We start from the raw sequence: 15,429 nt of genomic DNA, 5'->3' as shown, positions 1-15,429 counted from the left end.
AAGGTGATCATAAAGTTAAGTACCTTTTTCAATGTTTCACTCTGAGTTTAATAAGTCAGAGGTGGTTATCTATTTAGAGAAATGCATGAAAGTATAATCGACAACCTACCTTTACCAAATAATTTTGCTTTTATTCAATATAATTATATAATCACAAAACATTATCTGTCTGTCTATCTACCTAAACCTAAACCTATAAATGAAGTAGCTCATATATAGATAAAGTTCGAGTTTAAGGGTCTATCAGGGTCTGGGCTCTGACCCTGAGCCTCTCTGTGTTAAAGGCTAGTGCTCTACCACTTGAGCCACAGCACCACTTCTGCCTTTTTCCAAGCTGTTTATTGGAGATAAAGAGTTTCATGAACTTTCCTGCCTGGGCTGGCTTGAACCGTGAGCTCAGCCTCCTGAGTAGCTAGGATTACAGGTGTGAGTCACAGATGCCTCGCTTGAGATTTACTTTTAAATTTCAAGTTCAAACTTCAACTTCAATTATTTTTATTTTTACGTATGCTTTATTCACACCACAATCTCTGTATTAAGTGGGATAGACTAAATGCTTTTTCTTCTGCCCCCCATTTTGCTGTAGAAGTGAACTATATGAATGCACAGAGGAAAAAGCTTGTTTTATCTTTGCTCTGATTAGCCTGTACATATATTGTCCCCTAGCATTCAATAAATACACCAAATGAAATGTACTGGTATAGCCCTGTTCACATGCTAGAAAGCACAGTTAGGGGTACTGGTCAAAGTTACTGGAAACCTGAACTAACTCCTTTCAAATCTCAACTGATTTGTGTCCTGTGACTTCCCGACATGTGGGCTTGCAGTTCCAAGTATGGCCTTGGCATTTATCAATGCAAACAGTAGGAGAAAGGTGGAAATGGTCATAAAAACAGCATAAGGAAATTCAAGTAAGCTAAGCGACTACTTGGAGATTCTAAAGAGAGCATTATACATTTTGAATGCCTAACTTTACATTAATTCTCCATGGCCTGGTCACAACCTGTTACCTTTAAAGTTGATTCTTTGGAGAAATATAATTCAGTTTAGCATCTTTCCAAAAGCTTATGGTTTCCAGAATTGGATTTAATTGCCTTTTTTGTAGCCCAGTACATTTGAACTATTTGTTTAGGGCAACAAAAATATTTGGGCCTTACTGTTAAAAAAAAACTAAGCTTTTCATACTAATTGAAGGTCTTCAAGTTAGTCAGGTTACTAGAAGTTACACATTTAGCTATGGGCCCTATTACATCCAAGGTGTGTAGGTAAACAGAAGTTCCTGAGAAATGAGCACCTTGGAATTGTCTCCAGTGCTTTCTCACCTGCTGGTTCCCTATCCCTTAATCAGCAAACCTCCCATTCATTCCCACAGATCACCTTAAATCTAAATGCTGTTCTGCCTAGCCACCATCTGCCTAGCAACTCTTCTAGATCCTTCCACTCTGGATCTTGCATCCAGCTCTAAGTTTCTTATTAATGCCATTATCATGCCTGTAATCCCAGCTTTAGAGGATCATGGTTCAGGGTCAACCCCAGCAAAATGTTTGCAAGACTCCTTCTCAACCAATAGTTGGGCCTGGTGGCACATGCCTGGCATCACAGGTATGTAGGATTTCCACTGTGAGCATCTCCCTACTATTGTATTATCATGCCATACAGCAGTTTGTTTCTCTTAATTGTTCTTTCATCAGAAATATAGCATTATGAAGTAACCTGTTGTTAACTCACACATCAGACTTCTACCTCTAAAAAGGTTAAATGGAGGCATCACAAAAGTTGTGACTTATATTACACATTTAACTTTGTTAATGATCACTGGATTCTGTGGTAACATGGAATAATGGATACTGTGATATTTCTGATATGGCAACAGGATTAATCTGGTAAATTTAATAAATAAAATATTGCTTTACTGCTTGTTAGGTGCTGGTGGATCATAACTTTAACCCAAGTTTTGGAGGGCCTGGCACAAAAAATGTTTGCAAGTTTCCACCTCAACAAGTGGCTGGGCATGGTGGAAATGCCTGTCATCCTACTTGTGTAGTTTAGAAAGAATTGCAGATCCAGACCAGTTGGGCCAACAATAGAGACCCTATCTCAAAAATAACCAGAGCGGAAAAAGGACTAGAGTCATGGATCAACCACTAGAGTATCTTCCCAACAAGAATAAATATCCAGATTCAAAACCCAATAATGCTAAAAAAAATCACTTCAACTGGTGGGAACTGTGTATCTCAGACTTCCTGATTGTTAATCTCAGGCTCTTCATACTTCATTACTACCATGCTCTCCATACACCATATAAAGTTTGTGTAACACAGCTTACATAATGTTTGTTTTCTTGAGCAATTTGACACAGTAAGAAAAGAGGCAAATAATGTCATTAGTTGACTGTAATAGAAAAATACCGAAATATTTATATATTTAATTTTTATTTTTAAAATTGCCCTGCTTTAACATTTGTCTTTGGAGTAGCAAGGTGATGATAAGAAATTCTAGGTGGGATGAAAACTTTGTAATGAATACATTTCCATTTTTAGCAAAAGAGTGGCATAACCAGAAGTAGAAAAATAATTCATCTCACAGAGGTATGGAGACTGCCTAAAAGAAAACAGGATCACTGGCTGTATTTTTATTGTTCTCATGGAAGAACAAATGTACTAGGTAAACCTTTGCCTCACCTACTCCAATTCATAAATGAAGTCTTGTTCAAGTAGGTGCTGTATAATAGTTCAACTGGAAATGCTTACAAATCTATCCCTGTGTTCTGAAGCTCATTAGTATTATAAGTACCTGCAATTCTGAATAGAAAATATCTGTTAGGCTCTCCCATGTTGGCATTTCCACTGGTTCTCTGCCTGTTCTGATTTTGTATTTGTTTATATTTATATTTACTCATTTGTGGTGTTGCAAAACCCACCATTTTTATGCATGCTAGAAAAGTGCTCTACCATTAAACTATACCTCCATCCCCCAAATAGAGACTTTTAGGTGGATTTTCACACATTATGAAACTGAAAACAATATGGAAACACTTCAAAAAATCTTGTCCCATGACACCATTCTGGCTTTCCTACTGAAGCTGGTTTCATGAGCCTCTGACCTGCCTATGCTTGCAAGCATTCTGTGTTTGGTTTATTGATATACTATTGTCTTGAAATGTTTAGTAATTTGTGAATATAGAGTCTGGCATTTCTATTTTGCACCCTCCCCTTCTCCCACTCTCTTCTACCCATGCCTTAATTCTTACTTGTTTGCTATTTCTAGAAGTTTACCCCGTGTGTAATCATATTTGTACATCTGTATTCATTTTTACATAGCTGAATATATTCTTTGCCTGGGTAACCCTTGCTTTTCCTTTGTAGTACTGCTTGTTGGATATTTTCCATTAAGGAACTTCTGTTTCCTTAGTACCATTGCTTTCTTTTAGGCAGTCTCCATATCGCTGTGAGATGATTTTTTTTCCTACTTCTGGTTATACCACTCTTTTCTAAAAATGGAAAGTGCTTCCCTGTTGTGTATAAAATAAATGAGCTTCTAAGTAAACAAATCAGACTCTATGGGGGCCAATGCTAGAGTGTTGGAAGATTTATCTTTGAACATGCTTGTCTGCAAGAGGCCTGCACACTAGGTGAGATACTAGCCCTTTGGAGAGATACTTGGCTCTTTGCTAAGGTGACAGTTGCTCTCTGCTAACCTAATCTAACCATGGGTTTCGGTCTTCAGATTTTTTTTTTTTGGTAGTGGGGCTTGAACTCTGGGCGTGGGTGCTGTCCCTGTGCTCTTCAGCTCAAGGCGAGCGCTCTACCGCTTGAGCCACAGCACCACTTCTGGTTTTCTGATAGTTTATTGGAGATAGGAGTCTCAAGGACTTTCTTGCCCCTGCTGGCTTTGAACTCTGATCCTCAGATCTCAGTCTCCTCAGTAGCTAGGATTACAGGCATGAGCCACCAGCACCTGGCTTTGGTTTTCAGGTTTTGTAACACTTTTCTTAAAGAAAAAAAGGGACAATTCCTTTTTACCATTCCCTCGTATAGTTGTTAGGAATCAGTCTTACCAGACACTGTCATGGACGAAATGTTTCTGTCCTTACAAATTCCTATGTTGAAATGGTAATTGCCAGTGTTCTTGTGTCAAGTAGAGCCTTTAGGTGGTGATTATATTTATTAGATAAATGATGCAAGGAAAGCCTAATGATGTAACTGGGGTTCATATCATATGAAAAAGAGATCAGAATACTTTCTCTCTGTCTGTCATGCAAAGATGGAAGCTACTAAATCCTGACCATGATGATCTCGGAATCTACAACCCACAACTATGAGAAACAAATGTCTGTTGCTTAAACCACCTATTCTATGGAATTTTATTACTGCTAAACCAGACAGGGAAGAAGGTCTTTAGCTTCTTACAAAGTTGATTAATCGAAAGCGGAGGGTTATCGTTTTATAGATGAAGAGAATGAGCCTGAAAAATAAAACATGTCATGTCCTATGGGGTAGTGATCCACTGCTCTCCAGGTTAATGGACTCTGGCGTCTCCTTGGAATGGTCTTGAATATTCTAAATTCTGAGGTCAGAATGGCATTTGGAGTTTAGAGATATTAGGCTGCTATGGCAACATCTATTGCCCCTGAGCCCTGGTGCTTAGATGGGGGTCTATGTCTAAGGTGTGGACGCTGTACTGTCTGTGTTGGTGGTTAGAAATGTGTGAGGCATGACCTCCAGTGAATTACTCCATCTCTTTGAACTTTAATTTCCTTATGTAGAAGTTAGATACAATCAATTTTAAGTTGCTTGAAGCAATGAGATTATAGCAAGGATTAGATATACTCCCTGCCCCCACAAACCCTTTTGGAAAGACCTACTGTATGAGAATGTTTCTAAATAGCTTTTATTTTCTTCCCTTTTCCTGTTAAAAAACCAATATTGTTGCTTTACCATTACACATATTCTCAACCATAGAAGTTGGTGCTTTTCTACTGACGTCATGAAGAAGTTGCCTAACTTCTTGTCTTACCTTTTGCCTCCTGTTAGTCTTAATCTAATTTTTATTAGAGAAGTCTAACCCATGTTTTTTGTCTTTTTTATTGTGAAAATATCGTACCGAGGGGTTACAATTACATGGGCAAGGGAATGAGTACACTTCTTAACCAACCCATGTCTAAGCAAAAATTTTAATGCCATTTCAGAAAAATAATCAGCTCTTGAAATCAGGCTTGTCCAGATATGACAGCTTATATAACAGTACACAAGGAAAGACATGCCCATCTAATCAAAACACTTTGAAAGTCTAGTTAAGATTACTTACTTGATGATAACCAAGCATCTCAGTCTATGTGCCCATTTCGCATATCTGAGAGTTCTGCCGGACTCTATCTATTCAGAGCATGCCTAGCAAGAAGACACTGCAAGTCCAAGAAATCAGCTTAGAAGCCTCACTAAAGGGAAAACCAGCCCAGTGAGGCCCACGTGAGACCTGCCCAGGAATGTGAAAAAACATCAGCAAGGTTAGAGGGTTAAACACAATGCCATGCACTTGGTAAGCTCTAGTAGTGAGTCTGGCATGCAAGAACACTGGATTTCTTGGGCTGAGCTACAGATCTTTGTTTCAGCAGCAGTGCCTACTACAGCCACAGATGACAAGGCCGGCTGTTCTGAACTGCCAACCGTAAGTTGGCATGGGAAGCTGTTACCAATGTATGCTGTGGCAACAGCAAGGGATTGGTCTACGCAGGACACAACTTTAATATCCTCCACCACTTGTCAAATTGACTATGTGGAGGGAAATCAGTATCTTGAGCAAGAATTATTAAAGCTCTTCTATGATCATATCCACACATATTTCCAAAATCCAAATTGCATTGTATTAGTTTTTCTCTGAAGAGGAAAAGAGTAGAAATTGGTCTAGCAGATGCAACTGTATGGATTTTAGTGCTGCAGGTGGCAAGACCTCAAGACTTCTTTGGCTGAATCTAGAACCTACCTTCCTTCCTCCCAGGCACTGCTGAAGTTGAGGCTTAGTTAGGATAGCATGTTGGCAGTTGTGGGGCTGCCAAGTTATTTCTCTCCAGTCACAGGTCCGGTTGTCTGAACAGCTTAGGCAAGGCACAATCCACTGACCTGGAACAGATGGCAAAACTTCCATTGATTAGGTGTCTACCTGTGAAACAGTGGCTTGCAAGTAGCTTTAGAACTCAGTATATGGCACACAACTATAACAGTTACTGTGAGAAGATTTGATCTTATCATATCAACCCACTGGGCTCATGAATGGCCACCTGCCAACCGAATAGAAGAGATACATATAGTATTGATTCAACACAACACATTCATGATGACTTCAAGTATAAGCTCTGTTACAAGGAGCCATATACTTATAAAAAGTATCCTAAGTACTCAGATACCACTCAACCATGACTTACTTTCAAACACTAAGCATGTCAGTAGGATCAGAGTACATTAGGAGTTTCTCAAATCATCAGTGGCTTTGAATACTTAGTAATTCAATGCATTTAGATTTTCAGTCCAATAATAGGTATAGTCCTTGCTCTCAAGAGATTTAAGACATTAAGAATACTCTGTAAGTATTTCAATGATATATTATTTTGGAGATGAGCTATTAGTTCTTAATTTGACTGACAGTCTGTTCAGCAAGAATCTTCAGCCTTTTCTATCTAGTCTCTTTTATTTCTTATCTGTTCAGTGTTCTCACATGACCAGTATGAGCACAGAATAGAGTAATGTATATAAAGGGCCTAACACAGTTAATGTTATATTTACCTTTAGTGACTGGCAAATTTTCTCAGTTATAAAGAAAAGGTAGTATTTGTATTCTCCTAGAAAAAAATCTCTGGTGTATTATGAATTTTAGTTGGTAGAATTTCTACCTTCAGGCCATGAATAAAGTAAATTTATAGTCAGGAACCATGGAGGTATCAGACTTGTATATGTGAGGGCTTGTGTATAAATAATAGGTATAAATAATAAAATAGAAAAGGGAATCTAGTTTACAGCTTTTACTAACTGGCCAAAGGAAAAAAGTATGAGCATATGAACAGAAAGTAAGTGAGAAAAAAAGAAATAAAAGTGACAGGAGATGAGAGGATTATGAATGGCAGTGGAGGGAAGAATGTGTACAACAGAACCACATTAGTGACATACTGTCAACTGAAGCAGAAATACAGAACTGAAATTCAAAAGAAATGCAGGTGCAATAATGGCTTTCTTTAATTTGCTTTTTAAGTGTGATAAGAATACCAAAAAAGTGCCCTATTGAATGTCTTCCCACTAAGTACATTCTACATAGTTTCAGCAATGGCAAATGGTACTCCATTTCTACAAACACAGCTCTCTTGTGTATTTTAATTGAAAGCATTAAGCATCTATCCTATTAAAGTGTTATCTGCTATTGGCATTAAAAAAATCAAGATAGTTTAAAAATAACTAACAGTTTTTATGATACTACTGAATGCCAAGATTAATTTAAGTGCTTCCATATCTTTACTTATTTTTTTAATCCTCAGAACAACTCTGTTATCATTTTTTAACTGAAGTTCAGAAAGCTTAAGTAATTTATTGATTTCTAACAAGGAGGTGGTAGAACCAGGTTAATAAGCTCAATGACCTGCTCTAGAGCTCATAGTCTTAGCTGTAATATTGAACCTCAACAACTGATATTCAAGTTTAAGGGTGACAATGTATGCGTGTAAAAATAATTATAGCATCTTAACAAGTGATGCGTAATTGAGTACAATTATTTGGTAGTGAAAAAGCAACATAAATCTGAACCCTGTCTCTTCCAAGTAGCTGTATGCACTTCAGCTTAATTGCAACATAGTCACTCAGAAAACTTTGTAAAATTCCTGTGCTCAAGCTGATGAAATTAGAATCACTAGGCATGGGAGCTGGACATAGGTCTAAGTGGCTTTATTTATACTTTTCTGGTGATTCCATTAGTATATAGCCAAAGTTGCAATTTACTGCCTAAATTAAACAAATTATTTTTAATTTATTCATTATTTATTTTTCAAATTATTTTAAAAGTAGTTGTACAAAGGAGTTACCATTCAATAAAACAGTTTTTAAATAAAATGTATTAACATCCTCACCCATTCCTCTGAGCCTACTCCTTCCCTGACTTTTCTTAATTTTATAGAACATACATTGAATTTTGGTTGGTTGTGGGGCCTGAACTCTGGGTCTGGGCACTGTCCCTTAGTTCTTCAGCTCAAGGCTAGTGCTCTACTACTTGAACCACAGTGCCATTCCTGGCTTTTTCTGCTTATGTGGTGCTGAGGAATTGAACCCAGGGTCTCATGCATGCAAGGCAAACACTCTACCACTGAGCCACCTTCCCAGCCCAGACATTGAATTCTTGAATGAATTCTCCCCACTTCTCTTCACTCATCTACTCCTTTCCCTTTAATCCCACTCTTCCTTCAAGTACCTTTTTGCTGGTGTTTATTTCATTCAACTTTTCCTTTCTAAGAAATTACACTATTTGAGTCCCCCTTGAATCTACCATATTTCAATTAATACTTTTGTATATATACACTTGCATACCACCTAACATATTTACTTATATGTTTATAAACCAAGTCTAGCTTCCACAGATGAGAGAAAATAAATTTATTTATTTAGAAGAAAACTGTGCACAGCATCTGCCATGTACCTACTACCTAGTAGGTTATCAGTATCTTTTATTCCATGTTCCATGCCCAACTCCAAGTAAGCCATGGTGGTTCAGAATAAAGTGAATGTCATGGAGGTAAGGGTTTTCTGGAAGCTTCTATGGAGAGAATGATGTGAACAGAGCTTTACGGACAAGTAAGATTCAGAGATATTTTTTCTATGATGGTAGTACTGTAGAATGAAGGGGTAAACATGACAGAAACAAGACAGAATGCTGACATGCCCCTACATAGACTATATCCATTGAGGAAAAAGTAGAGCTGCTAGGCAAAAGATATGTCCAAAGTTTTCATATGTAGCGAGTAGCAATATTATTAAAATAAATGTGAGAGAAGTTTCCATTTGTGAATGGCAAAGTGAAGATTATCTTCAGTGCCTGTTTCACCGGCAAAATCATTTTTATAGCTTTTCTTTTTCATTCTAAGCACCTCTTTGCTTTCTAATTTCGGTCTGATATACATGGTTTCTAACCAGCAATCTACCATCTCCACATCCTTGCTTAGCTTCTTCCAGTACTATTTGTTTCAAAGTTAGACTTTGTTGATAGATGCCTTAAGAAAATCCCCCTGAAGAAAAGACAGCCTTTTTATTACCAAACTTTGCAACCACTGGATCTACAGAATCAGCTTTGCTTGATTCAGGAGAGACATAGAGCCTGTCCTTTCCACCCTCTTGCTTTACAGATGAAGAAATCTGAGGCACAAAGGGTTAAATATACTATATGTCAGTCATTCAACTCATGGCCAACCTGACCAAACAAGTCTCCAATTTGTTGGTGCTGCTCTCCTGCTAGTCTAGATTAGCGCAAAATCATAAGCTGAAAATAATATATGTACAATGGTTCCTTTGGTACCATTGATAAAAACACACACAAACTGGCTGTTGTAATGATTTTTTCTTTATTTTAAAAAGCTGAATTTATTCAAAGGTCTCATGTGTTGGCTAAGACTATGTTTAAACAACTGCTGCTGATTTTCTTTTTAATGGAATGACAGTATGTGAGGGCCATAAATTTTTTTCTGTAAGTTTCACCAGATCCCAGAGTATCCATGTCCTATGAACACCCAGACCTTCTGTATCTCCCATCCTTGCCAATAGCTAATTTTTACACATGGATGCCCCCTTGGCCCCTTGCTGCTTAGCAAGAAGAAAATAATGGTTCATAGTAAGACTCAAATATGGCTGTAATTAGTATGTGGGCATAAAATCATATGCATATATAAGATGCCTGAGTTGGTCTCTGAAGACTAATGGTTCTACCAACTATATATTTATACCATCATAACCTTTGCCTTTTGTGAATTTATTTATTGAGAACTACTGCGGCTGTTCGAAATAGCCATCTGTATAACATCTGTAGGACGGAAGTTTCTGGCATTTTAAATGACACCAATTCTTGACTACAATTGTCCAGAAGGAGGGATATAAATTCTATGTTGTAAATTTAAACACTGAATGAATCAAGGTTATGCCTTCTGAAATAGACTATGACACATGTTTTAAGGAATAACATTCTGACAAATGACACTAAGCTGTATGATAAGTTATTTTTTGTAGTTATGAGTGTATGTGGAATGCAAGTTAGATTTCAGATATAGTAGTGGATTCGATTGGGTGATAATAATTAAGAAAAAAGTCAAATATTATTATTGAGGGTCCACAGTTATATACAAATCATGTAACTATTAACACTGATTCTTGGCTATATAGTTGTCAGAAACAAAAGTGGCTTTTGTTACGAATTTCAAAATCTATACATTCAGTATTAGAATTGTTAGAATATTGTCATCATTTACTGGGACAAATAAAGCATAATGGGGGCTGGGAAGGTGGCTCAGTGGTAGAGCACTTGCCTTGCATGCATGAGTCCCTGGGTTCAATTCCTCAGTACCACATAAGCAGAAAAAGCCAGAAGTGGAGCTGTGGCTCAAGTGGTAGAGCACTAGCCTTGAGCTGAAGAGCTGAGGAACAGTGCCCAGGCCCAGAGTTCAGGCCCCAGGACCAGCAAAAAAAAAAAAAGCATAATGAAATATTTTCATTATTTACCTCCTTTAACATGTAATTTGAGCCAGGTGGTAGTAGCTCACACCTGTAATATAATAGGCTCACACGTACTCAGGGACTTAGATCTGAGGATCACAGTTCAGAGCCATCCTGGGTGGAAAAGTCCATGAGATTCTTATTTCCAATTAATCATCGAAAAGCCAGAAATTGAGTTATGGCTTATATAATAGAGCCTTGAGCAAGAAAAGCTCAGGGACAGTGTCCAGGTCTCAGGTTCAAGCTCCAGGCCCTGAATTCTGGCCCCAAGACCAGTGAACACACATACAAAATGCAATTTGAATTGTTGAGTTGTTGTCCTTAGTTAATTCTCATTCAGTGATCACAATAAACATTTCTTCATTCCCCAGAATAGAATTATTTTTTTCTTGAACATTGTATTCAAGTCACAGACTTTATCTTACAGATAAGTTATTTGATCAATATCAGAATAAAAACACAGGAATTCAAAAGTATATTATTAGCTAGTGTTGTTGTAAAAGACATGTTTACATCAGTATATTGTCTTGTAAAAACTATAGATTCCTTGGTGCTGAGGATATGGGTCAGTGGTAGAGTGTTTGCTTAGCCCATGGGGGATGTTAGGTTCAAATAACTATAATTTGTTATTAAAATGGGATTTGGGGACCAGTCTGTTTGACCATGTAAGCTAAACTTAGACCTCCTAAGGAAACACATCCTTCCATTGCTATTGTCGAAGACAACTTGTCTTTTCAACAGGACAGGATTCTGCAACAAAGAAAGAATAATCTCTGACAACAAATAATACCTTCTGTTGAACAGCAGCCTGACCTCACTCAGTAACTCTGCATCTGTGGGTCTTTAGGAGCCATGAGAGGAAAAGTTCATCATAGTGACTATGCCCTTTCTGCTCAATGTCTTCAGTGGAAGGGAGAGAACAATGTGGGTCTTCAATTCAGTAACCTTACTTAGTCATATATTACACACTGCAGGATGAATAAGGGCAATTCAAGCTCTGGAGAAACAACTAATCTAGGGAAGTCATCAGTAAAATGCATGTCTCAGGCACCTTTGACGTAGTAGTCCACGCACATTGTAATAATATATGTACAGATACTCCTGTATTTATGTATTACGTCAATTACAAAACTTAAGGATGAAAATGATTAGATAAAAAGGAAATGAACATACATTTTTATTTTTACTGGCTTTCCCAACATTGAATTCCCCTGTGTTGTGGCCTCCCCATACCTGATGGTCAGAGAGAGAGAAACCTGTAAGCACACAAACAGAATGTGACAAGTGGCATTGGAGATTTGTTCCTAGGGTTGTTCTGGAACACAGAGGGGAAGGTAGATAGGGAATGTAGTGGAGAAAGGCTCCCTGGAGAGAAAGATACAGCATCAGGTATAGGTCTTTCATCTGGGAGGAAGAGTGTGGAAAAGAGCCAGGAGCCCTGAGGCAGCTTTATCAGTATGAATGGAGGCAAAGAGGCTGATAGGTGGTAAGAGAGGTAGGAAAGGAACTGGAAGAAGAAGGCTTGCATTTTTGTATATATTTTTATTGTAAAAAATACTGTACAGGTGGATTACAGTTACATGAGTAAGGTAATGAGTACAGAAGACTTGAATTTTCAAGCTTTCTTTAGCAGTCAACATAGGAGGACTTTCCTAGAAGGAACCAATATTGTGTTATGTTAAACCCATGTGATCTAGTACCAGCAAGTCTGCTAGTCTTTAACAACCCTTCCTTCAAGGTCTTAAACGCAGAGACATCACATGCAGAGCTGGATGGACATGACTGCACACAAGAACAAGCAGCCACTACACAGGAAATCCTACACTCATGAAAGTGATTGTCAAAGTACTTTTGACTTGCTGCAGTAGGAGGAATACAATTAACTTGTTTTATGATTGTCATAAATGGTTATCTAATTTAGAAAAATTGAACTGGATATATCACAATGTCCTTCGTACGTTCAGAGTATGTCTCTTTCAGCAGAGACTCACAAATCATACCACCTGACACACCATAATGGGTAAATCCCTCCCCACACACTGGCTGGAATTTATTATTTAGAACACATGTCATGATCAGGGACATTCCTACGTTTAGTAACTGTGCGTGCCAAATTGCAATTTGCCCTGCTCATTTGGGAAACACATTTCCTAACCAGCAGTAGTGTGAAGTTCATGGCATGGTTAGAAGTGCTCCTGGGTGCTTTCTTAGATTTTGTTTTGTTTTGTTTTTAGATGAAGGCAGACCTGAAATTAGGAGGGTGGAACAGTATCCAGGTAAGTAGCCTGGAGAAGATGTTCCCTGCTATTTTATCACTTTGGATGCATTTTTTTTTTAGTCCTAGTTCTGGTTTGACCCCACTATCTCCACTGAAAGAAGATGGCTGCAGAAGGATCAAACGGAACGAAGAGAGAAGCACCACACAAGTCTCAGGTCTACTTAGGGCTTAGGCAGGATTTAACACTGTAATCTGACTCTGTTGTCTTAATTCTCCTACCCCTATTAATGATCACAAGTTGGGGGATATCAATAGTCATCCCTAAGGATTATTTTTGTGAAAAAAAAATTCTTTGAACCTGAACTTGTATCCTTGGCTGTTCTCTGATATTTTTTTTCTTACCAACTTCGTGCAAATTATGGTGTCAAGTGAATTGTTATCATATGAACAAAGCAGACTATCCTCATGAGGCTGATATCTCTGATGGAATGTTGCACAATTAATGACATATGTAGTTATTTCAATGTCTCTCATTATGATGGCAAAAGGCACGGAATGTTATGAAATATATAAGAAAATGAATTAAAGGCATAAAGACTTGCAATCTGCAGATGAATATTATGAAGAGATGGAGGAGTGAAAAGAATTCAGCTAACCAAAGTATTTCACATGTTGAAACTCTGAATTTATACTCATCATATGCATTGCAGTTACCACAAAACCCTAATTTTTATCACAAGGATAAACATGAAAGATGTTTGTTTAAAAATCATGGTATCCAATGTGATAGTCACCTTTTGTGTCCCCAGATGGACAGCTCTTCAGTTCAGGATGTGAAATGGCTTCAATGTAGTCTGAAGAAATGGGCTGCAACCCACAGGCTTCCTCTGGGTGAATCAGCAAACCGCAATCCTGCAAAAAAAGCGACAGAAATTAATTGTTATAGTCATTCACCTGACCGTGTATGGTAATAAAAATATTTTTTTTGGGGGGGGGTCCGGTTGTGGGGCCTGAACTCTGGGCCTGGGCGCTGTCCCTCAGCTCTTCAGCTCAAGGCTAGCGCTCTACCACTTGAGCCACAGTGCCACTTCCGGCTTTTTTTCTTTTTTTTTTTTCTTATGTGGTGCTGAGGAATCGAACCCAGGGCCTCATGCATTGCGCAAGGCAAGCACTCTACCACTGAGCCACCTTCCCAGCCCAATAATAATATTTTCTGTGCTAAATAACCATTTTTTTAAATTTTGAGACAGACTGCTGCTCTGTAGTCCTGACAGGCCTATAAACTGGCCATCTTCCTGTCTTTGCCTCCTGAATGCTGGAGTTATAGGCATAAACCACTCACTAAGGTCTAATAATCCTTGTGGATGGAAGGTACCCTGAATTGGCTGTGTGATATTAAGTCACATGATCTGATTTTCTCATTGGAATATGGTGAAGTGAGAGCAGGAAAAAATAATTGAATCAAATTATCTCAATTACAGTGATAGACCCCATTAGTCACATGCACAACATCCACCTTCCCTCCCTCCTTTTCTCCTTTTTTTCTTCTTCTGTCTTCCTTTCTTTCTCTCCTCCCTCTCTTCTTCCCTCACTTTCTCTCTCCTTCCCTTCCTTCCTTCCTTCTTACTACCTCTTTCCCTCTTGTTTCCTTCTCTTTCTCCCTCTTTTATTCTATCTTTCTTCTCTCCTTATTTCTTTCTTTTCCTTCTCTTTCTTTGCTTGCTTTCTTCCCTCCTTTCCTCCCTCCTTCCCTTCCTTCCTTTCTTTTTTCCTTCCTTCCTTACTCCCTTCTCTTTCTCTTTCCCTTCCATTCCTTCTTTCTTTTTTCTTTTCCTCCTTCCTTCCTTCTTTATTTTTGTGTTTTCCTTCTTTCTTTGCCTTTGTTCTTGCTTCCTTTCTTCCTCTCTCCCTCCTTCCTTCCTTCTCTCCTTCCTTCCTTCTCTCCTTCATTCCTTCTCTCCCTTTTCCCTCTGTCTTTGTTTCCTTCTTTCTTTCTCCTTTCTTCCTTCCTTCCAATTCTAACTCTGTAGTTTTAGTCATTATAACATAGACCTAGGAAAGAGCAGATGTATAGCAGATGTTGTTATCACATGACTGCATTAAAGGACCAACTTAAAGAGGGGTATCATGGGAACTACATCATGGGACTTCCCATAAGCTCATGAATCCTTCAGAAAAAGTCATTGTTAACTTTCATTCTTTAGGAGAAAAGCCACAAAGTAAGGTTAATGATAGTATTTCCTTCTCAAGGCCTGTTTTATGACACTCACATTTATGTTTTAGAATATGTACTACCAAAAGATTACCACAGAATTTTAGAATGAACCAAATTAAATTTCATTGAATCATAAACTGAGTAAACATTATTTTAGGGGACAGTGCATTTTGTCATTAGAAAATGTTTCATTTGTTTTACACATAAAGGAAAGAGAATCATATTTTTTTATTTTTTATAAATTAATCATAGCCAGCACTGGAGAA

General features: G+C 38.0%; 1 protein-coding gene across 2 annotated transcripts in view; it reads right to left on the bottom strand.

Annotated features, from left to right (window-relative positions):
• Cped1 (cadherin like and PC-esterase domain containing 1) overlaps positions 1 to 15,429 on the bottom strand; it is a 241,967-nt gene that overhangs the window by 31,090 nt on the left and 195,448 nt on the right. For both annotated transcript variants that reach the window (XM_069996636.1, XM_069996638.1), the window contains exons 17-18: positions 13,743 to 13,860; positions 5,983 to 6,119 (exon numbers count right to left, since the gene is read on the bottom strand). In XM_069996636.1, coding sequence (XP_069852737.1) covers positions 5,983 to 6,119; positions 13,743 to 13,860 — 255 coding nt within the window. The remainder of the gene's footprint in view (positions 1 to 5,982; positions 6,120 to 13,742; positions 13,861 to 15,429) is intronic.

This window comes from Dipodomys merriami, unplaced genomic scaffold, assembly GCF_024711535.1.
Source record: "Dipodomys merriami isolate MVZ:Mamm:240054 unplaced genomic scaffold, mDipMer1.0.p SCAF_5, whole genome shotgun sequence".
Lineage (NCBI taxonomy): Eukaryota > Metazoa > Chordata > Mammalia > Rodentia > Heteromyidae > Dipodomys > Dipodomys merriami.
The sequence above is the reverse complement of the archived record's forward strand: the minus strand, read 5'-3'. Positions and strand labels throughout refer to the sequence as shown.